We start from the raw sequence: 25,655 nt of genomic DNA on the forward strand, positions 1-25,655 counted from the left end.
ACAGCCTCTCCTTGTGGGACGGGCAACGGGTCGGGAACCCCGAATCAAGGTCGCACCACCGGTCGGGGGGAACACATGTATTGAGGGTCGCACGCACAGTCCTGCGCCCCACGGAGGCGGCCCGGCTCTAGGTGAAGAGGCGCACGGTGCCGTCAGCCCCCGAGGAGAAGATCCAGGGCTGGGTGGGGTGGAAGGCCACGTCCAGGACCCCCAGGTCTCGGGTCAGCGCGTGCCCCCGCAGCACCTTCACCGGCACCAGCAGCGGGTTCTGCAGCAGGTCGCTGGAGGGGGGAGGGGAGGGGCTCAGGAGCACGAACCCCCCCAGCACCCCCACCCCCACCCCGGGCAGGCCGGGGGCCGCACTCACTTGTACACCATCCCGTGGCAGACGATGACACTCCCGTCATCCGAGCCAGAGGCGAAGAGTGGGTACCGGGTGTGGAAGGCCACGGCCCTGAGGGCCTTCCGGTGGTGCCTGTGGTACAAGGGTGGGTGAGGGCAGGGGGGAGGGAAGAGGGGGGAGGGAAGAGGGGGGAGGGTCCCCTCCCCCGGGTGCCCGCACTCACCTCAGCACCCTGTAGGGCTCACAGGAGAGGTCCAGGTCAAACCACACGAGCTTGCTGTCGTAGCTGCCGCAGATGATGTTGTCCCCTGGAGGCAGACGGGGTGGTGGGACCCGCGGCGCGCACGCACACCCTCACTCCCTCCCGGCCCCCTCACCCCCTGCCCCCCCAGCCCTCACCTGCAGGGTGCACCGCCAGGCTGGACACCCACTTGCAGTTGGGTCTCAGCTTCTTGGTGAGCTCCTGGCGCAGCAGGTGGTAGACGCGGACGCTGCGCTGTGAAGCCACGAGCAGGAAGGGCCGCACGGGGTGGAAGGCCACCCGCTGCACCTGCCCGTGGCTCCGGCGGAAGGGGCTCTGGCTGCGGCGCCGGCTCAGCTGGTGGATGAGCACCTGCGTGTGGCCCGCGGCGGCCAGCACCACGGCCATGTAGTCCCCGCGCCCGTGCCAGGTCACCTGCGTCACCGGCTGCGGGAGGCAACGCCGGCTCAGCAGGAGTGTCCGTCTGTCCCCCCACCCCAGCCTACACCACTGCCCCCCGCAGCCCCCACACCTTCCCGTGGCAGATGCGCAGCCGCAGGCCCCCCCGCCGCTCCTCCTCGGAGGCCTCCAGCCAGCGGGCAGGCTGCTCGGCGGGCTCCTCGGGGGCGACGAAGGCGCTCAGCAGCTGGTCCGTGCCGCCCACCGCCAGCCGGTCCCCCAGGCCCGGGTTCAGGAGCAGCACCGAGTCCTCTCTGCAGGCGGGAGTGAGCGGCGGACTGTCAGGCTCAGGTCTGTGCCCGCTGCCCCGGCGCCCCCTGGGCCTCGCACTTACACGGCCACGGCCACGAGGCAGACGGTGGGGTGAGGGTTCCAGGCAATACTCCTCACCACGCCCCCCACGGGCACGGTCCTCATGCAGCGGGCAGTGGCCACCTCCCAGAGCCGCACCGAGCCATCGTCGGAGCCTGGGTACAGCAAACAAGGCCCTCACCGCCCGGCCGTCGCCCCCGCCCCGGCCCCCACAAGCCGGCAACGTCCCTGCCGCAGGCTCACCTGAAGCCAGCCACTGGCCCTCCGGGGAGACGCTAAGGCAGCGGACGAGGTCACTGTGACCCTTGTAGACCTACAGAGAAGGACCAGTGAGGCCACGGACCCCCCTAGCGCTCCCCCTCCCTGCATCCCCCGGTCCGCGTACCAGGGCCTGGCAGGTGGGGAAGGGCTGCAGGTCCCGTGGCCGCGGCAGTTTTGGGATGAGGTCTTCGGGGTCCACGTTCACCTGGGATAGGAGAGCACGAGGTCACCCCGCCCCAGCTCCCGCGCCCCCGCCCAGGCGCCCCGCCACCCCGCACACACCCTCATCTTGCGCTGCCGAGGGCACAGATAGAGGTCGAGGCAGCGCTCGAAGCGTTCCTGGATGAAGCGGCCATAGGCCGGCACGGCCCGCAGGCTGGGGAACTTGCGTGGCAAGAAGTTGAGCTTCCTCTCCCCCGGCTCCTGCTGCTCCCACGCCAGGCGCTGTGGACACAGGGGTGAGCCGGGAGCTCGCGCCCCAACGCGGCCCGCCCGCGCCTGCCGCCCGCGCCTGCCACCCGCGCGAGGCCCACCTCCTCCTCGCTGGGCAGGTACTCGGGAGGCGGGTTGTAGGACTCCGCGTGGCCGGGCAGGGCCAGCTTGGGGGCGGGCACGTGCATCTTGTGTCGGCCCAGCACCGCGTTGGGGTCCTCCTGCGCCCAGAGGTCGTAGAAGCTGGGGCTGTGCTCCCGCGGCCGGCGAGGCTGGATCCAGCCCATCTTGATGGCGTGCACCATGCGGGAGACCTGCGGGCGCAGAGCGGGTCAGCGCGGGCCGCATGCGGGAACTCTGGGAACTCTGGACGGCGACCGCGCCTACCTTCTCCTTCTCCACCAGGGACGGGATGAAGCTGCGCTTGTCAGCAGGCCGGTTGGTCACTGGGTGGATCATCAGGTCCCCACTGAAGAAGTCCACAGCCGGCTGCGGGCACAAGCAGGGACGTGTGGGCCGCGACCCTGCAGCCAACCCCGGACGCCCAGGGCGAGGCGCTGCCACCTACCTCGTAGGGATCGAAGCTCACATCCCCAAACTGGCCCCTCTGCAGCCGCCGAACCAGGGCCACCTGCTCATCGGTCAGCCGCACGTCATGCCCCGTCATCCGGTCCTGCACCGTGCGCCTGGGAACCCGGTCAGAGCCGGCACCTAGCACCCAGCACCTAGTACCTCGGCCCCGCGCCCAGGCCCCGTGCCCAGGCCCCACCCCGGCCTGCTCACCAGTAATCAGGGTTGTCCATTTTGTCCAGAAACTGGTCCAGCTCGTCACGGGTGCGCAGGGGCTTATAGATGCGCCTGCCGTCCAGGTCATAGCCCACGTGGGGGAAGTCGTCGTACCACTCCAGGGGCACATTGCCCACCGTGTTCCGGATGTCCTGGGCGGCAGGCCAGCGTGTCAGCACTGGGCACCCACCGTGCCCACCCCTTCCTTCAAGCTCCCCAAGAGTCACAGGCAAGGGTGGGGGAGTGAGAGCAAAGGGATGGGCCTCAAGGCTGGTGGGGCAGTCCCCAGGCACCCCGACACATGCCCTCTCCCTGGGGTGTGACGTGGCACGGCGGCCGGTGCTGTCCCCCATCCCCCCCCAACTGGCCCTCAGAGGCGCCGGAGCTGTACCTTCACATTTTCCACTGAAGTGGTGCCAACCCCAGAGCCTCCCCCCTGGATTCCTTGGCCAGGACTCTGGGCAGCCACAGACAAGGGTGACCTCATCGCCCATGGGCTCCCTCCCCTGGTGGGGGCCTTAGGCAAAAATGGGTAGCCGCAAGCAGGGATGCAGCGAAGACCCCGCCAAGCCAGTCCAAGGGGAGGTAGGAGCCACTGTGTCGTGCCCGGCAGGCACTCGACCCCCCAGCCCTCCCTGCTCCTGCCCCCCACCCTAGAGCAGCCACATTCCTGGACACACATTCCTGGTCGAGGCCCCTGCCAGCCACCACCCTCCCTCCGCCCAGCGTGGAGACTGCTGCCCAGGCGGCCGCTTCCTGAACGGTGGCCACAGGGGGAGGGGCCCCGAGGCGGCCGAGCGCAGCAGGGAGCCGAGGGCCCCTCGCAGGAGCGCAGGACCCCCTGGCGCTGCCCCTCTGCACCTGCCCGCCCCAGCCCTGCCAACTCTCGCCCTCCCAGCAAGCCCGCTCTTCAGGCACGCCCCCCGCGCCCAGGCCCTTCCTTCTCCGCTCGGGGTGGGGGGCCTGATTCCCGTCCACGCGGCCACCCCCAAACCACAGACAGACCCCAGAGCCTGCAGCGCGGGGACGGGGAGGGTCTCCGAGGCAGAGGGCACAGCCTGTGTGGGACCCAGGGCGTGCAGCCGCGCGGGGAGGCTGGGCCCCCGGGGCCCCCATGCACGGCGGGGGTCGGGGGCGGCCTTGGGCGGGGGGTGAGCCCCAGCCCCGGGGTGCTCTGCGCCCCCTCCGCGCCCCGCCTGGCACGGGAGGCCCGAGTGTGCACAGGAGCGAGGCCGACAGACAAACAGGGTGTGGCCAGGCACCGCGGCCAGGGCATCTGAGTTAAGCGGCGGCAGGGAGGAGAGGACCTGCCTGGGTCGCGCCCGCCTGACCCTCCCCTCGGCGCTGCGGCGGGGGCGGGACGGGGCTGCGGGGCCGGCGCCCCCCCAGGGCCCGCCCCCCAGCCCGGCCGCGAGATGCCCCGGGCCCCTTCGTCGTGGCGCGAGGCGGCAGAGGGACGAGGGCCCCTGCTCCCTGCGGCCTCCGGGGGCCGGGAGGCGGGGAGGAGGGCGGGCCGGCGCGGGGGAGGGGCCGCCGCCACTATAAAGGCCCGGCCCGCGGCCCCGCTCCAGCCCGGGACGCACACGTGCGCGCGGCGCCGCAGCCGCCACCGCGGGCCACCGAGACCCGCGCTCCCCGGCCGGGCGGCCGCGCGGCCGGCGACATGCGCGGCGCGAGGCGGAGCTGACGGCGGGCGCCGTGTCCCTCGCCATGCTGCGCTCGGCGCCGCCGGGCCGCTACCTGTACCCCGAGGTGAGCGCGCTGTCGGAGGACGAGGACCGCGGCAGCGAGAGCTCCGGCTCCGACGAGAAGCCCTGCCGCGTGCACGCCGCGCGCTGCGGCCTCCAGGGCGCCCGGAGGCGGGCCGGGGGCAGGCGGGCGGGGGGCGGCGCCGCGGGGCCCGGGGGGCGGCCGGGCAGGGAGCCCCGGCAGCGGCACACGGCCAACGCGCGCGAGCGGGACCGCACCAACAGCGTGAACACGGCCTTCACGGCGCTGCGCACGCTCATCCCCACGGAGCCGGCCGACCGCAAGCTCTCCAAGATCGAGACGCTGCGCCTGGCGTCCAGCTACATCTCGCACCTGGGCAACGTGCTGCTGGTGGGCGAGGCCTGCGGCGACGGGCAGCCGTGCCACTCGGGGCCCTTCTTCCACGCCGCGCGCCCCGGCAGCCCCCCGCCGCCGCCCCCGCCGCCCCCCGCCCGCGACGGCGAGAACGCGCAGCCCAAACAGATCTGTACCTTCTGCCTCAGCAACCAGAGAAAGTTGGTGAGTGTCGCCGCGGCGTGCACGCGTCGCGCAGGGGTCCGCGCCACCCTGGCCACCCACACCTGCGGGGCAGGGCCCGGCCCCCCGCCCCCGCCGCCGCACCTGGGAGCCCGGGGCCAGGGAGGGAGGAGGCCGCGGCGGCGCAGCAGCCAGGCCCGGCCCTGCTGGGCCCGCTCCCCCCTCGGGTCCCCAGGGACCCGTGGACCGAAGGGGGCCACCCAGGACCCGCCGGGAGGCCGGGGGGCAGGGAGACCCCAAGCGGGAAGAGGCTGGGGGACCGGGCCAGGCCTGGTGCAGGCGGCTCTGGGCCCCCCCACCGTGTCCCCGAAGGAACGGGACCCCCGGCCCAGGCCTGAGGCTCCCCGGGCACCTGCCGGCCCTCCTCCGGCCCCGGCCCGTGCCCTGGGGCTGCCCACTCAGAGCCGGGTGCGCCCGTGGGGCCCGCCGGTGGGGCGGTGGGGGCTGGGGAGAGGGCCACGTCGCGGGAGCGCCGGCAGGCTGTGATTTACAGCTCCTGCTGGGCTTGGTGGCACCGGAAAAGCAGGGTGAGCAGGAGAAAATGCGGCGCGGCTTTTCCCGATCCCCATTTCCTCTCCAGACAGCACGCGGGAGCTCCTGGGGCCTGAACATCTGGGAAATTTAATTTTACAATTTCGGCCGTGCAGCAGTGTACTCTCCTCCCCAAACTGCATGGGGAAGCCGGGGTGAGCGTGGAAGGGGTGCGTTCAGCACCCGCCAGCTGAGACAGCACCCAGCGGAGAGGCCCAAGGCGCGGGCTGGCGCGGTCGGAGCCCAGGCCCTGACACTGCCCCCTCCCTCCGCAGAGCAAGGACCGAGACAGAAAGACGACGATTCGGAGTTAGAGGCGACGCCGCCGGGCTACCCACAGAGCCCCCGCGGACCTGACTGGGGCACAGGCCTCCTGGGAGGGCGCCCACCCGGCCGGCCCCACCTCTGGCGACAGAGGGGCCGGCGGACAGACAAGCGGCGACAGGACTCTGCACTGGCCCAACGGGCCGGGCCACTGGAACCTTCCGTGCTGGCTTCCTACCTGGGGTTTCTTCTGGTCACTACGTGCTGGTATCTTGTGTCTTTGATATGATAATATAAAGTCTGGAAACTTTGTATAATTAAAAACAAAACAGTATCGTCCAAGCGTGGAGCACACTGTCCTCTTGAGCGGTTCAGGACCCGGCCTGAGCCCAGCAGTCCCTGGGGCGCGCTCTCCCGGCTGCATCCTCCCATCTCGGGGCCTCCTGGGCCAGCGGCACCAGCTCTCAGGGAAGCCTCCGCCCTCCAGGGCCTAGGCCACCCCTCCCAGGCCTGAGGCAGAGTGACGCACCTCCCGGCCTGGGGGCTGAAGGAGACCAGTGAGGGACAGGAGGGCAAAGGAAGGACAGAGGAAGGCCCCTGCCACACAGCAAGGGACGGAGCAGTCCGGCCTCCACCCCAGAGGCCCGCGTGGCACCCAGGCATCCCTGAAGGGGCGAGGAGGGCAGAGCGTGCAGCACCATCATGCCAAGCCTCGGGGCCTCAGTGTCTGCAGAGACCCAAGAAGTGGAAACCCCGGGGGAGGCTGAGTAAGGGGCCCGGCCTGGCACAGCAAGTTTCCAAGCTTGGTGGGCCTAAGGGTGCAGGCCACATGGCAGCCCAAATGCACCCCTGGGTGCCCACCCTGGGCCCCCAAACAGGACTCTGGGTCTCACCTCTGCTGAGGTGCCCTGGCTCCCCCACCCCTTCGAGCTGGAAGACAGGACCTACCTGCCCCCTGCCCCCCCCCCCCCCCCCCCCCCCGCACTCAGCCCCTTGCAGCACCGCTCACGTGGACAGAACCCTGGCTGCCGACCGCTGTGCCCCACCCAGCCCCACCCAAAGGCCCCACCTGCTCGTGAGGAGGGCAGTTCCAGGCCCTCTCCCCGAGCCGTGCACAGCTGGCTGACCATTAAAATCCTGCAGGTGACAATTACAGTTTAGTGGCTTGAGCTCTGCTGGTACAGCAAAGAAGAAAGGCAGCGGGGGGTGGGGGGGCCACACTACGTGAGCCCACACCCCCACCCCACCCCCGCGGGCCAGGCGGGCCAGCAGCCTGACTTCCGGCCAGACTGGGCAGGGAATGGCCGAGGGCGCCAGGTGCCGGCCCTGGGCCCTCCCAGCCCTCAGCCCGGGATCAGGGGCCCCACTGTCACGCCCTCCTGGGCCCCCAGGGAGAGGCCAGGTGCTGAGCCCACGTGGGCACCCCGACAGGGCAGGGCCAGAGCTGCCCCCCTCCTCTGCACAGAGGGGCTCTGGGGAACTGCGGAGCAGGAAGCGGTGGTGTAATTTTGGAGGAAACTCTCAAAGCCAGAGCCATTAAGGGCCAGAGGGGGGGCCGCGTCCAACGTGATAGAAATATAACAGGATAAAAAGTCGCCACGGCAGGTTCCATTCAGAGGGAAACCCAACCCCAAATTTCCTTTCCCTAATCCTGCAGGAGCCTCCAGCTGGCCAGAGGAAGGGGGGAGAGGGCAAGCCCCCGCCCCGCCCACCCGCCTGCCCCGAGAGGTGGGGGTCCAGATGGGGGCTGAAAGAGGCCGGGGGGAGGTGTCCGGGGAGGCAGGTGCACCCCAGGACCTGCGCCCGCCTCCTTGCCTCACCGGGCACCAGGGGACGTTCTGTGGCCCACCCACCCCTCACCTGGGAGAATCCCATCTGCACACCTGAGCCCGGGTGGGGGATGCAAACCTCCATGGTGAAGCCCTCCAAGATGCCGAGCACCCGAGTGGGCACCCACCTTGTGGTCACAGAGCCGCTCGGCAGGTGACGGAGGCAGAATGGGGAGCAGCTAGCACGCGAGGCCTAAGGAGCCTAGCTGCAAGGAAGGGGCAGCCCTGGGAGTCCCGGGACTGAGGAGGCGTCAGGAGGGCCCTGGCGGGGGTTCTGTGAATGTGGGGGGCTGGCAGGAGGGGACAGGCCGCTCAGAGGTCCCCCGGGATCTAGCCCGTTGGGGCACGGTGCACACGGGCCAAGTTCTCCGCTGCCGGGCCTGTGACTCCCAGTAGTGGCTGCAGCTTGGCCGACTCAGGCCTGGGCAGTGGGCCCGGTGCTCCCTGAGCTGCTCCGGTAGCAGCGCGGCGGCGGCGAGGGCCTGGCCCGCCAGCCAGCGGGAGGGAGCGGGGGGGGGGGGGGGGGGGGGGGGGGGGCGGGGGAGGAGCACTCCGTCACCCTTCACTGCTCCAGAAATTCAAACCAGACTGGGGGTGGCGGGCGGCCTGAGCCCGGCGGCCCCGCTGGAGTCCGCTGGGCTCCTCGTGGCCCCTGGGTTGGGGGTGGCAGGTGCTCCCTGCCCACGCGGGCCCTGCTTCCTCCCCAGCACGCTGGCCTCCCCTTCCAGGGGGACGGACAAAGACCTGGGGCTCCCCAGTGCGAGCGCAGTGCGGCCCCAGAGGCAGCTGGAAAGGCGGGGCAGGCCCGCGCCCTGGGCCGGCAGCCGCCTCTGCGGGCCAAGCTGGGCTGGAAACACTCTGAGCGGCCCCGGCTGTCAGCTCCCTGTCCCCGGCCCGGGAATGAGCTGCTGGCGGCACCACATGATTCATCACCAGGCCCGCGCCCGCAGGCCAGCCGGCCCCCACCCTGCTCGGCACCTGTGGGCTGCCAGGAAGCACATGTGACCCCGCGAGGGCAAGCACCCACCGACCCCTCCAGGTCAGGTACGGAGCTCAGAGGCGCAGGCAGAGGACGCAGACGCCCCCCTCCCCGCTCTCCTGGGGGGCCGCGGTGCCCCAAGGACAAGCCAGGGGATGAGGCCAGCAGGGGTCCCCACCCCCCAGACTGCACCGGACATAGGCAGCGAGCAACAACTGGCTGATGTGTCGGCTGGGATTTTTCCGCTCTCGATGAGCCCCTCCCCTCCCCCTCCCCAAAGTGGCTGCAGCTGTCAGGACCGCAGATTGGAACTGCAGGTACGGAGCTGGCCCGCTGCCCACCTCCCTCCCGTGTCTGTCTGCGAGAGAGGAAGCCGGCCCACCTCTGGAATCCTTCACTCTCTCCTCGTTCTGCCTCTCCCACCTGTCCCCTGGGAGCGTGGGGTCAGCCGCCCTCGCTCAGGCGCTCTCTTTTCCCTGGCCCCTCTCCGATTACAATGCCGGCAGTGTTCGCGCTGCTCCCCCTGCACGAAGCTCCCGCCTGTCTCGGAGCGCCACTCGGCCTTCCTGAGCTCGGCCTCTCCTCGCTCCTCCGCGGCCTTTAATCTCTGTCAGAGTTCCGGGCCCCGAGGAGGCTGGGCCGCGTGCCCCAGGCTCACCTGCTGCATCTGAACCCACAGAAGGTTCCAGGAGGATGAGTCCTGGTTCACAGACCAGAGGGGAGAAAGCCAGGTCCTGCTTGGCCTCTTCCCATGGCAAAAGCCAAAGCCAGGTGGGGGGACCCCAGCAGGGGACAGGGCCACGGGCCAGCTGGCTGAGCCAGGGGGCCAGGTGGGGCGCTCAAGGCTACCTTCCCAAACCTCCTCCATCAGACCGCCGCTTCCGTCTGCGAAGTCAGGTAGCAGGACGCTTCTGCAGACGACCCAGGCACCGCCCCTCCATCTGTGTGTCCCCCTTGGAAGTGCCGCCAGCCAGTCCCACCCGAGGCATCACACGTGTCCCTCCATGGGGATGGGGAGAGCACGGCCGGGCTGCCCCAGCTCCCGGGTCCTCAGATCCCCCAGGGCCCCCGCCCACCAGCCTGTCTCCTGGGGCTGGCCAGGGTGCAGTGCGCATTCCCACATGGGGCCCCCTGACTCTTGGCCACCGACAGGCAGGGGCTCCCAGAAACCCCTCTGGAGTGCGGGGTGCGCGCACAGGCCCACGGCCCTGCTGCGTGGTGGAGACCTGCCATGGTGGAGACCTGCGGTGAGACCCACGCTTCCAACAGAGCCGCTGCGCTTCCCGCTGGGCCTGGCCCCAGGGCTGCACACCTGCCCCGGTGGCGCTCCACAAGCTCACTCCGCAGGGCTCCCGCCAGCCCCCAGCCCCGGCCCCGTCCTCGGCTCCGTCCTTGGCGCAGGCGCTATTCCTCACCCACCGGAACGTGGGTGGGGGTGGGGGGGTCCCCGGTGCCAGCCACCCTCCCTGCAGAGGAGCAGCCCCGGGCCCCAGCCCCAGGGCAAACCCTCCTCCTCACAATGCCCCGTCCCACCCACCTGCCTGCCTGGGTTCCTACTGCCAAGGAGACTGGCTCCAAGTGGGCACACGGCAGCAGGCTGGGGCCTCCACCACCCACGTGCCCCAGTAATGGGGGGACGTGGCTCCAAGTCGGGCCTTCCCTTCACCTGCCGGCGGCCGCGCAGCCCCAGCCCCGAGACCCTGCTCTGTCCCGTAGGAGGGAGCTGCTTCCAGCGCGGCGCACCCCCTGCAACCGCTGCCACCCGAGCCAGGGGCACCCCCACCTCTCGCGGCCCGCAGCTCGGCGGGCACAGGGCGGGGAGGGCGGGCCTCGGGGCCCAAGCGCGCCGGCAGAGCTGGAGGGAAGGCCCGCGGGGCGCTGCGGTCACGGGCGGCACGCCCACTGCGCAGCGGCCACCTGCGAGGCCTGGGTCAGGCCGGCGGGAGGGACAGGCTCGCGGCCGCGGGGGCGTCGGGCCCACACGAGCAGGCCGGGCGCCCGGCGCTCCCCACAAACAGCCCGAAACCTGAGCCGCCGCTCCCGCTGCCAGCAGCGACGCAAGCGCTCGGGCGGGGCGGGGCGGCCGAGGGGCCGGAGGAGCGGAGGCGCGGGAGGCCGCCAGGCTGGAGGCAGCTGCCGGTTCAGTAGCTGGGAGAGGCCATTAACGGCCGTTTGGCGAGAGAGCAGAGGGATCGCGGGCTCCGCACAGACAGGCCTGGGCCGTCCCGCGGGCCCGGTTACCGCGCGGCCGGGCCGAGGAGCCGCCAGCGCTGCGCCCTGCCCCCACCCGGGGCCTGGCCCGCGGGGGGGGGGGGGGGGGGGGGGGGGGGGACGACGACACACGGGGTGCCTCCCAGCCCTGTGACCAGAGTTCACGGCCACCCCTCACCTCTTCACCTACTGCCGGCCTCAGTTTCTCCCAGCTGCTGGAAACAAAGGGGGGCCCGGGCTGCGGAGGCCGCCAGCGCCCCCCCCCCGCCCCACCTCCCCGGGGTCCGGCGGCTGGATGAGATCACGTCTGTGAGGTGCTGGTGCCGTGGGAGAGAAGTGAGGTGGACATCGCGGGGGTGGGGTGCACACGGCCGGCGGCGGCCGGGCTCCCCCCACTGCAGGACCCCCGCCAGGGCCAGCAGCACATCCCGGGGACCAGGGCCCCCATGGAGCTCGGGACGTGAATCTGGGGACTGAGGAAGGCCGATGTTTGGGAGCAGGAGACCAACGATCCAGTCTACGTCTGGGGTGGGGCCCCCCAAGAGGCCAGCAGTCCAGAAGCCCCAGCCTCCCCCAGGCCTCAGGTGCAGAGGCAGGGAGGGGGAAGGGGGCAGGGGGCAGGGGGCCCGGGGGCACCTCCATCCCACCCCGGGGCTGCCCAGCCACAGCCTCCACGAGGGTTCGCTGCCCTGGGAGCACCAACCCCGCCAGGACACCTCCACTGCTGGCCAGAGCCTCAGTGGCTGCTCAGTGACCACCCTCAGTGGTCCAGACCCCACCTGCCACCTCCGAGGACCCTGGGAGAAGGGGATGCCCCAACGGCAGGGGCATTCCCACACCATGGCCTCCGGGAGCCCTGAGCCCCACGCTGCGCAGCACGTACCCCGCGGCCCCCCACCTCTGCCCCGAGCCCACCCCTGCCCGTCAGGGTGGACGATGCGGTGCCCACGTGCTGCTCGGGGAGGGAAGCATCTGCCGGGCCTGGCGCAGCCCCTGAAAGATGAGCTGTGCCGCCCCCTCGAGCCGGCGGCTGCGCTGGCAGAAGCGGGGGGCGGCAGCAGGGCCCCCCTGTCACTCACACATATGGGATAGTCATTGCCAGAGGAAGCGGCCCCCGCAGCCCCACGCGGCCGCCGGCGGGAGGAGCCTCCCCGTGGGCAGCCCGGCCCCTCCCCCGCCTCTGCACTCCATTTACAACCATCATCGATTTCTCAAAATACCAAATATAAAAAAGTAGCCGACAGGATGTGGCTGCCGACAGCCAGAGCCCCTGGGAGGGGGGAGACAGGCAGGGAGCCGCACTGCGCTGCCCCCCTCCCCGTGCGCGCCCGCTGCTCCGGCCAGGAAACCAATTTATTTTGTTTTGTCTCTGTTCTCTGAACGCACAGAGACCAGATCGGGCCGGCGGCCAAGGCTCCTGCAGCCGCTGCCAAGAGAGCGCGAGCGTGGGGGTGGAGGCCGGACAGGGGAGGGGGCGCGGGCCTCCCCAGGCCCCGGGACGCCCCTGACAGGCGGCAAGAAGAGCCCTGGAGGACTGCTGTCCCCGCGAGCCCGGCAGCAAAGCCGGCCTCCTCCAGCCCCACGGCCCACGCCCAAGGAGCCGCACCCCGGGGGGCCAGTGACCGGGGCACACCTGGGAGGGGACAGGCAGGAGGAGACGGGCCCTCGGGGCTCAGAGCACCCCAGCTTCCAGCCCTCCCCAGCCAGGCAAGCCCAGGAGCCGAGATGCAGCGCATGGCCCACACGCCAGGGCCTCTGGAGGCCACCTGGGGCCCTCGCGCCCACCCCCATGCTGTCTGCTCAGGCCATAAACCTGAAGGGGCCCTCGGGTCAGTCCACACCTCGAGGACACCAGCGAGGGGAGGGGCAATACCCAGAGGCCACCCCTCCCCTGCACGAGGCTGCCCTTGCCACTGGGGCCTGTCACCCCCGGCTGAGACGGAAGCTGGCCCTGCCCCAGCCTCTCCGTGCCCACCGAGCAGGAGCACAGCCTCCACGGAGCACCTGGGGGTCCACTGTGTCACGTCCACCCCACTCCCTTCTCCAGCGATGACACACACGCTCCAGCAGACATGTGTCCCCAACCCCTATATCGAAATCACCCTTCCAGCGCAGAGCGCGGCCCCTCACAGCGGCCTGACTCCTCCCTGCCCGGGGCAGCAAGCCCACCTGGGGAAGGCCCCCCACCCCTCGTGGAAGAGGCGAGCCCCACCTCCTCGTCAGAGCTGTCCACCGCATACTCTTCACAGCCCTGCGCTCTCGCCACCTCTGTGCTGGGGCTCGGGGTCGCAGCCTGCAGGAGAGAAGGGGACAATGGTTATGTCGGCACAGTGACACCCTCCGACCTCGGCCGGAGCCCACCCCGTGCTCTCCCGGCCCCTCCTGGAGCGTGGAGGCTCAGGGAGACCAAATCGTCCCTCTCGCCAAAGCTGAGGCCCAGGTTCCCTCCATCCCCAATCTCTCAGCAGCTCCAACCTGGCCCCGGGCCTTAGACAAGACCAGGGACACCCCGGGTCTACGTGGGCCTCGCTGCCCCCACCTGGGGTGCTGTCAAGGGCCAGGCCCACCACTATGTTCCAGCTCCAAGGAAGGAGCCTGGGGAGGGCTGACACCTGCACCAGACGGGAACAGGACCGGTTGGCAACAAAGCCACCCGCTCAGGGCCCAGCCACCCCCGCACCCTTTAACGAAAAAACCGGCTGCAGGGTCCTGGCCCAATGGCCCATACCCAGTGCTGCCAGGCCCCGGAGAGCCCAGGGTCGGGGAGCAGAACGGGGGTGGCTGCTTAGTGGCAGCCAGTTAGGGCAGGGCAGGGGGTACCACACGTGACCCAGCCCCTCCGGAGAGCAGCGTGTGGCACCTGCTGTCGGCCACCGCCATGGGCCCGCTGCCAGCCTCTCCCCAAGGCGGCCACAGGCCCGGAGAGGCACCCGACCTGCAGAGTGCCCCCGCCCTACACACCGTGTCCCCCGGGTCAGTGAGTGGGTGCCCTGAACATTCACACCCGAACCTGGAAAACAGATTCTTCCCTCACAGGGTGGGGGAATCGGGTGTCCCGGAACCAGGACTGATGGGGAAAACAGCCCCTACCTCTCACTCCTGGGCGCAGTAAAGTACTCGGGAGCAGGAGCCCCTGAGCGAGGCACCCCCGCCAGAGCCCCACTCCCCCTGACCGGGCAGGAGCCAAAGGCCTGTGAGGTGGCTCTTCCTCCCGCCTGTTTTTTCCCTCAATGTAGGGAGGGTGGGAGACTAAGTTTTTTTCCAGGCCAGGAACAAGGCGGGATTGGGTTTCCATGTCTCCCCAACCCCCGCTCCCCATGCTGCAGGCACTGTGGGAGCCCTGCCCACCGAAAGTGGGTCAGCACAGCTCGATGGGTGCAGGGTGTGGGTGGGGGGCCATGAGGCCAAGCCCCAAGCTCCCCTCCAGCCTCGCCCACCGCAGCTCCCCGAGCACACGGCAGCCCGGGCGGGTGGGGGTGGGGGGGTCCCCGGTGCCAGCCAGCCTCCCACCAGCTGCCCGCAGCACCAGCCACGGAGCCCCAGGGGCCCAGGTCCCCTGCCCCTCAGGCCGCGGTCACGGGGTCCCAGCAGGCAGTCACGGCCCCCGGGGCCCCCGTCCGCTCCCATCGCCCCAAGCTGGGTTGGCCTGGGAGCTAGAGACGGCAGGCCCCCCCCGAAGGCGGATGCACCCCAGCGGCGGGGTGCAGGTCCCCACACAGCTGGCCGCCCACCGAGTGCCGCGCAGGGGGCACGGTGGCCGCCAGGGGGCAGCAGAGCGCGGCCCGCTCCGGACGGGGACGGGGACAGGGACGGGGACCGGGACCGGGACGGGGTTGGGACGCCTCGGCTGCGGTTCCGTACCTGCATTTTATTTTTTTTTCTTTTTTATTTATTTATTTTTTTATTTATGATAGTTGCACAGAGAGAGAGAGAGGCAGAGACATAGGCAGAGGGAGAAGCAGGCTCCATGCACCGGGAGCCCGACGTGGGATTTGATCCCGGGTCTCCAGGACCGCGCTCTGGGCCAAAGGCAGGCGCTAAACCACTGAGCCACCCAGGGATCCCCCGTACCCGCATTTTAAAACACGGAGAAGTTACGGGGCGCCTGGAAGGCTCAGTGGAGGCTCGGGGTGAGAGCCCGGGTCCTGGGATGGAGCCCCGGGGTGGGGGTCCCCACTCAGCAGGGAGCTCCTCCCTCTCCCTCTGCCCCTCCCCTGGCCGCTGGGGCGTGCTCTCTCAAACATAAAATCTTGAAGAAAAATAAAAACAAAAACAGGGAAAACTTTAAAAGATCGTGAAACACAGAAGAACGCTGAGCAGGGACCAGCCCCCACCTCCCAGCCCAGACCCTGGTCCTCAGGCACAGAGTCCCCGCGGTCTGCAGGACACCCCAGCCCCTGCAGCGCACCTCCACACGCCCCCGGACAAGCAGGGCTCTGCAGACCCACGGCGCAGGCCAGGGGCCCCCGACCGGCTGCCCTGGGGGCCAAGCAGGCGAGAACAGGGGCACACGGCCCACAGCACGAGGGCGGGCGAGCAGCTGGCAGCAGGCTGGGCGCCTCGGGGTGGGCGACAGCAGCACCAGGGCCCAGGCCAGGCCCGGACCCCAGCCCAGCTCAGGTCCTCGGGGAGCACACCCTTGCTTCTCTGCCCGCCCCCAAGGCCAGAACCCACCGTGAGGACCAGGGGAGGCCCCAAGGGGGTTCCGGCTGCCTAAGTGGCATCTTGTGACAACTGCTACAGAGCCTGTGGTCCCCAGCTGCAGACCCAGCCCGCCACACCCACCACCTCTGCCACCGGGCTCGGGGCACACAGGGGACCCTGACGGCCCCGCAGTGGCACAGACCAGCAGCGGCCAGGCCGACTTGGCTCCCTGCACAGCCTCCCTTGGGTCAGGCTCGCCCTCGAGAGGGTTCTGGGGAGGCTCAGAGGCACCAGAGGAAGGGCAGCCGCCACACCCTGAAGGTCAACGGGAAATGTGCCAGGCTCGTGTGGCCCAGGCACCTGGACACTCGTTCTCAGGAACCTGGGGGGTGGCCCGCGGTGGTGCTGAGCCCGACACAGCAGCGCTCTGTACACAGGGCACCCCTACCATGGAGCACAGGCCGAGGGCAAGGGAAGTGCAGCTCCTAAAGCATACACAGCACCAGGGCCTGGAGGCCACAGACCTGGAGGCCACAGGCAACACCTCAGGCACAAGGAAGGCTACTGGGGGGGAGGGGCAGGGTCCCTCCCAGGAGCCAGAGCAGGAGCTGGCCCCGTACCAGGTAAGGCTGCTAATGCCCGGCCGATTTAGGAACACCAGAGAGCACTGGATCCCCCGAGCTACCCGCTTCCCCATTCACAACAGAAACGCCAGCACTGCGTGCGAACGAGGCACCGGCACCAGGCCTGATTCAGACGAGGCCCCCCAGCTGGGCATGGCAAAGGGATAAGGTTCGGGAGGTGCATTTTGTACACAGTGGGGAGGCTAGGGCTGTTTTATTAGTTCCTTTTAAAGATTTATTTATTTGAACACCTGAGTGGCTTAGTGGCTGAGCGTCTGCCTTTGGCTCAGGTCCTCGGATGGAGTCCCCCGCTCTGCCTATGCCTCGGCCCCTCTGTCTGTCTCTCTCAGGAGTAAATACATACAATCTTCAAAAAATAAAGATTTACTTGAGGGGGAGCATGGGGGAGTGGGGTGAGAGAGGGGCAGAGGGGGAGAGAGAGTCTTGAGCACAGTCAGAGCAGAGTGGGGACCCCAAGGCTCCATCTCACGACCCTGAGATCATGACCTGAGCCGAAACCAAGAGTTGGGATGCTCGAGCGATAGAGGCCCCCAGGCGCCCTGAGACTGTGGCTGTTTGAAACTATGGCTGGAAATCTTTGTCCTCCCATTGAGGGACAGAGTCTATGTGCCCCCTCCCCAAATCCGGGTGGGCTTATGGCTGGCTCATCTGTCCAAGGAAAGCAGCCCAGACCCACGACGTGTGAATTCCGAGTCGAGACCATAAGATCTTCCCGCTGTGCCCTCGGGGACCTTAGGTAAGGAGATCCAGACAGGCAGGCACAGATGCCCAGCAAGTGCCAGCTGTCCAGGTGTCCCTATGGACATGTGTGAAGAGACCCCAGCTGTTCTTCCTTAGGACCCTCACCTGAGCCCCAAAACATAGGGTGTGATGAGTGAGGAGTGTCCTAGAGCAGAACGCTGGAGGGCACAGGGAAGGCTGACACGCTCCAAGCGTGCAGCCCCGTTCTCGGGTGGCAGCCGGCTGGGGGTGCTGTGGGATACCCCCAACCCCACTGACCACATCACCACAGACACGACACCTCACCCTGCCTGAACTCTGATCCCCAGAAATGAGCCTGCCATAAAACGGCTGTTTGATGCTCCAAGCCCTGGGAGGGATCCCGCAAGAGCTGCCCGCCTCCCCCACAGGGCCGACCCCCCGCAGCCGCTGGCTCACTCCTGGGCTCTCTGGTTGGGGGGCCAGGCACTTCCGGCTGAGGTGAGCTCCATAACCGGCTGCTATGAAGCAGTTGGGGCACCCCCACCCCGCTCCAGCAGGGCCCATGCCCAGACCCCTGCGTGGCAGCATGGCCACGGCCTGGGCCCCAGACTCAGGGCATGCTGCCCGACCTCCCAGCAGGCCCTCCGCCGCCGTCCCCAGAGCCGTGCTGAGACCCAGGCAGGTCCCTCTGCCCGTGGGTTTTCAGTATGGACCGCGCAGAACTCTTCCCAAGATACCTGGGCGCGATCCCTAGGTCTGCAGTACGTTCCTGGGCGGGGGAGCAGACCGCTGAACGGCCACGGTAACTTCCGAACAACAGAAAACAAGATAGGGAAAAACCCCTATAAGAAGGACTGACGTAGGGGATCCCTGGGTGGCGCAGTGGTTTGGCACCTGCCTTTGGCCCAGGGCGTGATCCTGGAGACCCGGGATCAAGTCCCACGTCGGGCTCCCGGTGCATGGAGCCTGCTTCTCCCTCTGCCTGTGTCTGCCCCTCTCTCTCTTTCTCTCTCTCGCCCCCCCCTCGTGTGTGACTATCATAAATAAATAAAAATTAAAAAAAAAAAAAAAGAAGGACCGACGTAGACACAAGCGGGAAAGGCAGAACCAAACAAGCACCGAAGGGGAGAAGTCAGTTTTCAGCACACAACTCCGCTCCACTGAGGAACCCAGGAGCACGACCTCGCCCCTCCGGGGGCTGCAGGTGCCCCTTCGGAGGATGAAGGGAAGCGACGGCCCTCCTGCCCCGAGAGGCCCCGCCGAGCAGGAGGCCAGGGCCTGGGCCAGGTGGCTGGGCGTGCTGGGACGGGGGGTCCTCGGGACAGCACCCCCACGGCCCTCAGGGCGACACGTGGTGACCGGGTGGCCAGTCCTGAGGGGACCTGGAGACAGCTCTGCTACGCGGACCCCGGGAGTCGCCGCCGTCACAGCGGAGGAGCTCCGCGGGCCCCATACCCAACACTGCACACTCCAAACAAACAAGCGAATCTGCCGGGTGCAAGCAACCCGAGGCCATGGACCCCCCTGCAAACACAGGGCCCCGAGGCAAAGCCCCCGAGAAGGACGGGGCCCCCGGGCCACGGCCCAGACCCCACTCTCACGCACCGACCAGCCCCCCGCGATACGCGGTGCCCTTCCTCCCCTGAGCTCCTCCAGCCCCTGCCAGCGGCACCCTGACTCCCGCCGCCGTCCCAGCCCCCAGAAGCAAGGAGCTCATTCCCATAAAGCTGCGAAGCGTGGGGCTCCTGTCACACGACAACACCTAAGCGTCTGATAAGCGACAAACAGCACCTGGCGCCCTCGCACGCAGGACGAGCACGCGCACAGCTGCTCCAGCCCGGGAAGCCGACCAAAGGGCCTCCGAGAGGGAGACGGACGTCAGCTGGACGTCAGCCGAGGGCGAGGAACAAAGGGGGTCAGTAGGAAGCTCCCCTGCCGCCTCCTCCCTCCCCATCAGGACCTGCCAGCCCTCTCCCAGGAGCCAGGGCGCGTGCTGGGCCGCCCCGGAGGGAGGGGGAAGGAGGGCAGGGCTGGGGAGGGGCTGCGGGCCCAGCGGGGCACAGAGGCTCAGCTCAGCAGCAGCCAAGGCCAAGGATCCAAGCGGCCTCCTCCGACCCACGGTGCAGGCCGCACAGCCCGACCCCCAGGGCGCGACGGCTTTCTCGATGCAGTCCTCACAGGAACACAGGAAACGATGCCTCGCTCCTCACATAAGAAAAAGTCACAAGGCAACAACAAGAAGCTACACTTCCGGTTTATCAGAGGGGGAAAATGAAGCCTTTTACCCACACACGGTCTCCAGGGGCATGGCAAACAGGTGCGTGAGGGGCTGCCACGGGGGCAAACCGGCACGCTTTCCTTCCACTAAAAACGCACTGGCCTTTGATCCAGGGCTGCTTCTCGGAAGGCATCCCAAGACTCGCCTGCACACGCGAGGGGACTGACGCAGCACTGCCCACCCTCCGAGGGGCGAGGGCGGCCCTCAGAGCCAGAGCAGCAGAAAGCAAGTAGGAAGCAGTCGGGCGTGGCACACGCAGGAGCCCGGGCGTGCAGACACCCTCGAAAGACCCAGGGACAGTCGTCCTCCTCACCTGGGAGCAGGGGCAGGCGGAGTGGGAGGGACGGGGAGCTCCCGAGCCATCAGGTGCTGTGTTCCTGTGATGCTCGTCACGTACTCCCTCACAACAGTTAAAAAGAAAGTGGTAGACATGTCTGAATCCTCTCCAAAGTGCCCAGAGGGAGCGGAGAGGGAGGAGCTCACGTACAGTGGCGCCCAGGGCAGCCCAGCACCACCAGGAGTGGGCTCTGGCCCCGCAGACGAGCCTGGGCATCTCGGCCACAGAGCCCCATCTCCTCCCGCGGGGAAGGGAGGACACTCAGGGCAGTCTCCACAGGACGTGCGTGTGATCAGCTGGCCATCCACTCCCAGCCGTGGATGGTTTCAGCAGGACGCTCATGGCCCATCTGGGAAGGCCTGTGGCAGACACACCTGGCCCCCTTGGCTCCCAGGGCAGGGCCCCCCGACAGCCCTGCAGGATCAGGAAGGCAGACGGACCGGTCGCTGAGCTGACTAGAGTGCTGGGCCGGGGGCGTGGCCCTGCAGTCAGAAAAGCTGGGAGAACCCCACCTGCAATGGGCACCTCGGGCTGTGTCCTGGCCATCTCCATCTCCATCTCCGCCTGCGGGCTGGTGGGGCGGGATGCCCTCAGGCACCCGCAGCACAGTGGTCGAGCCACCAGCTGAACCAGCCGGTGGTTGCCTGCCCATCTTTGGAAGTGGTGAAGCCTTGACACAGGATAAGGGGACTGAATGTGGAAGAGCGACGGGAGCACACAGTGGAAGAGGTCGGTGGACAGCCCCGTGGCGTGGTGGCTGTCAGCGGCCTGGTAAGAACCGGGCCCGGCAAGGAGGCAAGGAGTAGGAGTAGCCGGGCTTTTCTGTGGCCGCAGAAGCCCAAGGGTCCCCAGGAAAACGTCACTTTGCCTTGCAGAAGTAGCTCACCTAAGGCCGCTAATTACAAGACCGTACAGGTGGCCTTGGCCGGGAGCCCAAGAACTCTTGGGACTCGCTGTTAAAATGCTGGAACAGCTGGCGAGCGCACGAGCAGAAGCCGCAGTCCCTGCTGGGGTGGATCCACAGAACCGGCAGTGGCAGCGAGACACCAATCCTAGAGGCGGCTCAACGGAAGGGGGCCGTGCGTTGATGGCCCACCCCAGTGGCAGAGCATCCTGACGGGGACACGTGACGACCCACCGGCTGCAACAGGCAAAGGTCAGAGAGCAGACCCCCAAGAAGACCTTGACTCGGTGGAACCCCCAACGTGGTAGGAAGGTTCTACTTGCAGGCGCTGCTGGACAGGCTCCGGGCGGCCGAACGCAGGCCCAACCAGTGCCCACCAACACAAAGCTCCCGGACCCCCCACACAGCCGTGACCGTGGGAAGACAGGAGAACGAGAAGTGGGGACTGGCTGCTGGTTAGAAAGAGGGCCCAGACCATCCAAAGAGTGAGTGTGAGCAGAAGACGTCGGGGGGAGTCCAGCTCTACCAGTCGGATGGGTAGGGATGGCTTCCGAGAACAGGTGGAAAAAGGAGAGTTGGGAAGAGTTCTAGGAAGGACTTCGAACACCCCCCCTTCAGGCCTAGAGAAATTCACACGACGACAACGAGACGTGCTTTAGGGCCCCTCCAACAGGGGCCGCCCGTGCCCCTCATACAAGTACGACAAAGCCAGAGACGCCAGAGATGCGAACCCCCAGGCCGGGGTGGCTGCCCAGGATGGTAAGTGGAAGCCAAAACCCCTAATGACTTGTGGGGCTCACGTCCAGGATGACCCCCAGGGGACAGGGATGGCCCTCAGAGCCCGGGCGTGGGATGGGAGGAAGGGACGCCTCCCCCAAGAGGAGCCGAGGAGGGTGAAGTCCTGACGCTGCCCCAGCACAGCACACACTGGAGGGGCCCTGGTCCTGGCTTCAAGTTGAGGGGCAGGGGTCAGGCTGCTGCAGAGCCAGGTGCAGCCTCTCTGCCCTCAGAGGACTGCCCCCCACCTTCTGGAGAAGGGAGGGCATTTACTCTCTGCTGGGCTGTGGCTTCAGTCCCTGCCCAACGAGCGAGCAAGCAGACCCAAGAACGTGGTACTGCAGAGAACCCCGAGCTTCGCTAGCAGGAACCCAAGGAAGAAGCGGGTGGACGAGCGCGGAGGGACAGAGCGCGCGCACACCAGGATGAGTGCCCCTCCCACCAGACTCCACGGAACAGCCTCTTGAAACAGTTGCACATGTTACCTAGCTTAGAGAACTTAAATAGAAATTTTTTTAAAGGGAGGGGTGCAGGGAAAAAAAGAATATCCTAAGCAGGCTGCACACCCAGCACAGAGCCCAACGTGGGGCTCCATCTCACGACCTTGAGATCATGACCTGAGCCAAAATCAAGAGACACATACGTGACTGTACCACTCAGGGGCCTCAGGTAGAACTTTTTAAGGTTTTTTATTTATTTGAGAAAGAGACAGAGATGTTGACAAAGATTAAGAGAAAGCACAAGCAAGGAGAAGGAGAAGCAGACACCTCGCTGAGCAGGGAGCCCAAGGTGGGGCTCCATACCAGGACCCTGGGATCACAGCCCGAGCCAAAGACAGTGCTTCACCAACTGAACCACCCAGGTGCCAGATAGAAGATTTTTATTTAAAAAAGTAATTTAGGACAGCCCGGGTGGCTCAGCAGTTCAGTGCCGCCTTCTGCCCGGGGCATGATCCTGGAGATCCGGGATCGAGTCCCACGTCAGGCTCCCTGCATGGAGCCTGCTTCTCCCTCTGCCTGTGTCTCTGCCTCTCTGTGTGTCTCTCATGAATAAATAAAATTTAAAAAAAAAAAGGAAAAATGATTGAACTATTAGCCGTGATCACCAAGTAGAACAAGAGTAATGAGAACTTTAACTCTTTACTAAGTAGTCTTGAGAAAAGGCTTAATTTTTGTCAAGGAACTTGTATTTTATTTTATTTTTATTTTTTTGTATTTTATTTTTTTGAAGACTTTATTTATTCATGAGAGAGAGAGAGAGAGAGAGAGAGGCAGAGACACAGGCAGAGGGAGAAGCAGGCTCCACGCAGGGAGCCCGATGTAGGACTCGATCCCAGGACCCCAGGATCACGCTCTGGGCCCAAGGCAGGTGCTAAATCACTGAGCCACCCAGGGATCCTCCGAACATGTATTTTAAAATGTTGTATTTTAAAAAGTTAAAAAAAAAAGAAGGAAAAATAGTTGCTCATCATCCTACAAACCAGTCAGTACACTTCACACACCATCCAATGTGCACGCCGGCATCATGGTTAAAGCCTGAATGGGGTAGCTTTAAATATCACTTTAAACCCTTTCTTCTTAGGGGAAACAATCAAACAAGCTTGGCTTTTTGGTTTCTATTACGGGAGTGGATGGGAGTGGATTTCCGTATGACTCAAGGTATTAACCCAACACCAGACCCACCGAGAATACCAATAGTTATAAACTACTCTCTCAAACATTCCAAATAACAAATATTGCATTTTAGTTACACTAAGCTTTTTTCTCATTTTTCTCACTTCACGGCAAAGTGCACCCTTCCCCATCATCACAGGGTCACGTACAGCGCCAAAGCCTCAAGCAGTGAGGCTCCCTGGGATCAGGCTCAGGTGTTGGGGTCTCCTGCGTGTCCCGAGAGCTCCCCCTAGCCCCACCCCGGGCCTTGCCCCCAGGAGGTCCGGCCTGCGACTGAGTCTAGCCAAGTGGGCTGAGGGCCATGGAGAGGGGACTTCAGAATCACCTGAAGAGGAAGCCCAGGCATGTGGATTCTTGGAGTTCCTGAGAACAGAACACGTAACTGTGTTTGAAAAACAACACCCAAGAGCTCAGAGCAAGCCAGCTCTAAGCAAGTGTTCTTCATGGCCCCAAATGTGCCCACGGGTGCATCGTGGCCCTTGGGGTTCCCCAGGAAACTTGGGAGAAGGGCACAGTGCGGGGACAGCCCCTCAGAGAGCCTAACACCTGGTGGTCACTTTCTTTTGTGACCCCCTTCACCTGGAGAGAGCCAGCCGGCAGGCTCCTCACTCACTCACCTGCTGCCCAGCAGTCTTCTCCGGCCCGCTGTGGCCCTCATCACTGCTGACCTCCTCCTCTTCCTCGGCCGAGTCATCCTCACTACTGTCGCTGCCGGAATCTTCCAGGCCTGAGAACACGCTCTCCTCGCTTTCAGACAGGCCAGAATCGCTGCCCTCCTGGAGGCTGGGAGCAGGCGCACCGGCGAGAGAGGACTGCAAGGAGCACAGTAGTGATGACGGCCAGACCCCCAGGCCGCCTGCCACCCAGCAGGCACCCTGCTGACCCACGGCTCTGTGTGGCCAGCCTCCGAGGCCACAGCCCTCAGGTCGCGAGCCTCTCCCTCCAGCACCCGGGTGGAGCCTTCCCCACTGCCCGTCCGCCTCCACTGGCAGCACGGCCGCCTGCCCTCGGAAGGAACATTTAACTTCCCGCATCTCACAAGGGAGGGACTTCTCAAGGACACCTCTTTCTTAAAGAGTTCAGTTCCCATCACATTACCACCCCGGGCTCTCCATCCTCCACCCTCCATGCTGGCAAACTTCAGAGCTATGAGGGCACGAGGGCAGAGACTGGGACCAGCAGAGACAGGACCATACAGGGGCTTGTATCCCTGAAACAGGAGCCCCCGTATCCAACTAGACTGAAACCAACATTGAGGTAAGTTGCCAAAGTGGGTTGAACGGTGACAAAAATGATCCAAGTTTTACTTAAAGCCACGTAGAGAGCTACTCCCCCGCTCCTGGGTGAGGCCCAGCTCCTGAGCAGAGCTCTGCTTCAGATGCCATCTCATCCTAAGTCTCCAGGACACGCTGGGGGAACCTGTCCCTGCCTTTTAAAAACTAAGAACTTGTAGCCTCTAGGAAGCATGTGAGCACAGAATCCTGGCTGTCAGTCCTCCACAGTCCGCAGCTCTCACCCAGGGAGGCAGCCTGGAACCGCCTCAGAAGTCTTTCCTAGAACAGTTTTCACAGAAACGACTCTGATTTCAGCTCGATCACACTGCGCACCTCTGATACTTAGCTACACAACTACGACAGCAAATAAAAGCACAACAGGCCCTGCGGGGAGGAAGCCACCCCATGTGGCAGTCACCCGGGCGCGGAGCCACCTGCCACAGGCGTGCACCCCAGGGAGGGGGACACCTGGGGGAGGGACACCTGGGGGAGGGACACCTGGGGGAAGGGGGGCATCGGGGGGAGGGGTACACCAGGGGGAGGGGGTACACCCGGGGGACGGGGGGACACCCGGGGAGGGGGACCCCAGGGGGAGGAGGGACATGAGGGGAGGGGGACACCTGGGGGAGGGACACCTGGGGGAGGGGGGCATGGGGGGAGAAGGACACCTGGGGGAGGGGGGCATCGGGGGGAGGGGGACACCAGGGGGAGGGGGTACACCCGGGGGAGGGGGGGACACCCGGGGAGGGGGACCCCAGGGGGAGGAGGGACATGAGGGGAGGGGGACACCTGGGGGAGGGACACCTGGGGGAGGGGGGCATGGGGGGTGAAGGACACCTGGGGGAGGGGGGCATCGGGGGGAGGGGGACACCAGGGGGAGGGGGGACACCCGGGGGAGGGGGGACACCCGGGGAGGGGGACCCCAGGGGGAGGAGGGACATGAGGGGGAGGGGGACACCTCGGGGAGGGACACCTGGGGGAGGGACACCCGGGGACACTGGGGAGGGGGACGCGGCGCGGAGCCGCTCGAGCTCCCGGGGCCCTGGGCCCGGACGGACTGGCAGCCCCCGCGGGCCACGATCCAGCGCGGGGAGCCCGGCCTCCACGGCGCCCTCCGCGTGCGGAACACGCCTGACGCGCGGCAGCGCCTCAGTACGCCGACCCCCCGGAGGCCGCCCGCCGCCCGCCCCGCCGCCGCGGACGCGCGGGACCCGGAGCCCTTCTTCCTCGCGATCCCGGGCCCGCCGCGCGCCGTGGGCCGACCCGCCACCACGTGCGGCCCCGGGCCCCGCCGCCCGAGCCCCGCCGCCCGGGCCCGCTCCCGCGTCACCTCCTCTGGCTCCGGCGCCGCCTCGGGCCCCCCCGGCCGCTTCCCGGGCCGAGCCCCCGTCGCCGCCGCCGCACCGCCAGCGCCCCGAGCGCCCGCCATGCTGCCCGGCCGGTCCCGACCCGCGCCGCCACTTCCGGCAGCGCGGGCCGCGTGGGGCT

The 25,655-nt window shown here is 67.0% G+C and overlaps 2 protein-coding genes across 2 annotated transcripts; one reads left to right on the top strand and one right to left on the bottom strand.

Annotated features, from left to right (window-relative positions):
* Window positions 1-62: 62 nt before the first annotated feature.
* On the bottom strand, window positions 63-25,650 carry BOP1 (BOP1 ribosomal biogenesis factor). Its single transcript, XM_072745948.1, has 16 exons — window positions 25,498-25,650; window positions 23,511-23,705; window positions 13,147-13,227; window positions 2,832-2,986; window positions 2,617-2,734; window positions 2,436-2,537; window positions 2,150-2,362; window positions 1,899-2,060; window positions 1,741-1,821; window positions 1,599-1,668; window positions 1,378-1,510; window positions 1,117-1,297; window positions 743-1,031; window positions 567-651; window positions 368-475; window positions 63-281 (listed from the first exon to the last, which is right to left on the bottom strand). The coding sequence occupies exons 1-16, from the start codon at window positions 25,594-25,596 to the stop codon at window positions 128-130; spliced, it is 2,226 nt and encodes a 741-aa protein (XP_072602049.1). The 5' UTR covers window positions 25,597-25,650; the 3' UTR covers window positions 63-127.
* SCX (scleraxis bHLH transcription factor) lies at window positions 4,386-6,101 on the top strand. The gene is made up of 2 exons (XM_072745950.1): window positions 4,386-5,102; window positions 5,927-6,101. The coding sequence occupies exons 1-2, from the start codon at window positions 4,545-4,547 to the stop codon at window positions 5,963-5,965; spliced, it is 597 nt and encodes a 198-aa protein (XP_072602051.1). The 5' UTR covers window positions 4,386-4,544; the 3' UTR covers window positions 5,966-6,101.
* Window positions 25,651-25,655: the final 5 nt, after the last annotated feature.

The sequence above is a fragment of the Vulpes vulpes genome, unplaced genomic scaffold (assembly GCF_048418805.1).
Source record: "Vulpes vulpes isolate BD-2025 unplaced genomic scaffold, VulVul3 u000000671, whole genome shotgun sequence".
Lineage (NCBI taxonomy): Eukaryota > Metazoa > Chordata > Mammalia > Carnivora > Canidae > Vulpes > Vulpes vulpes.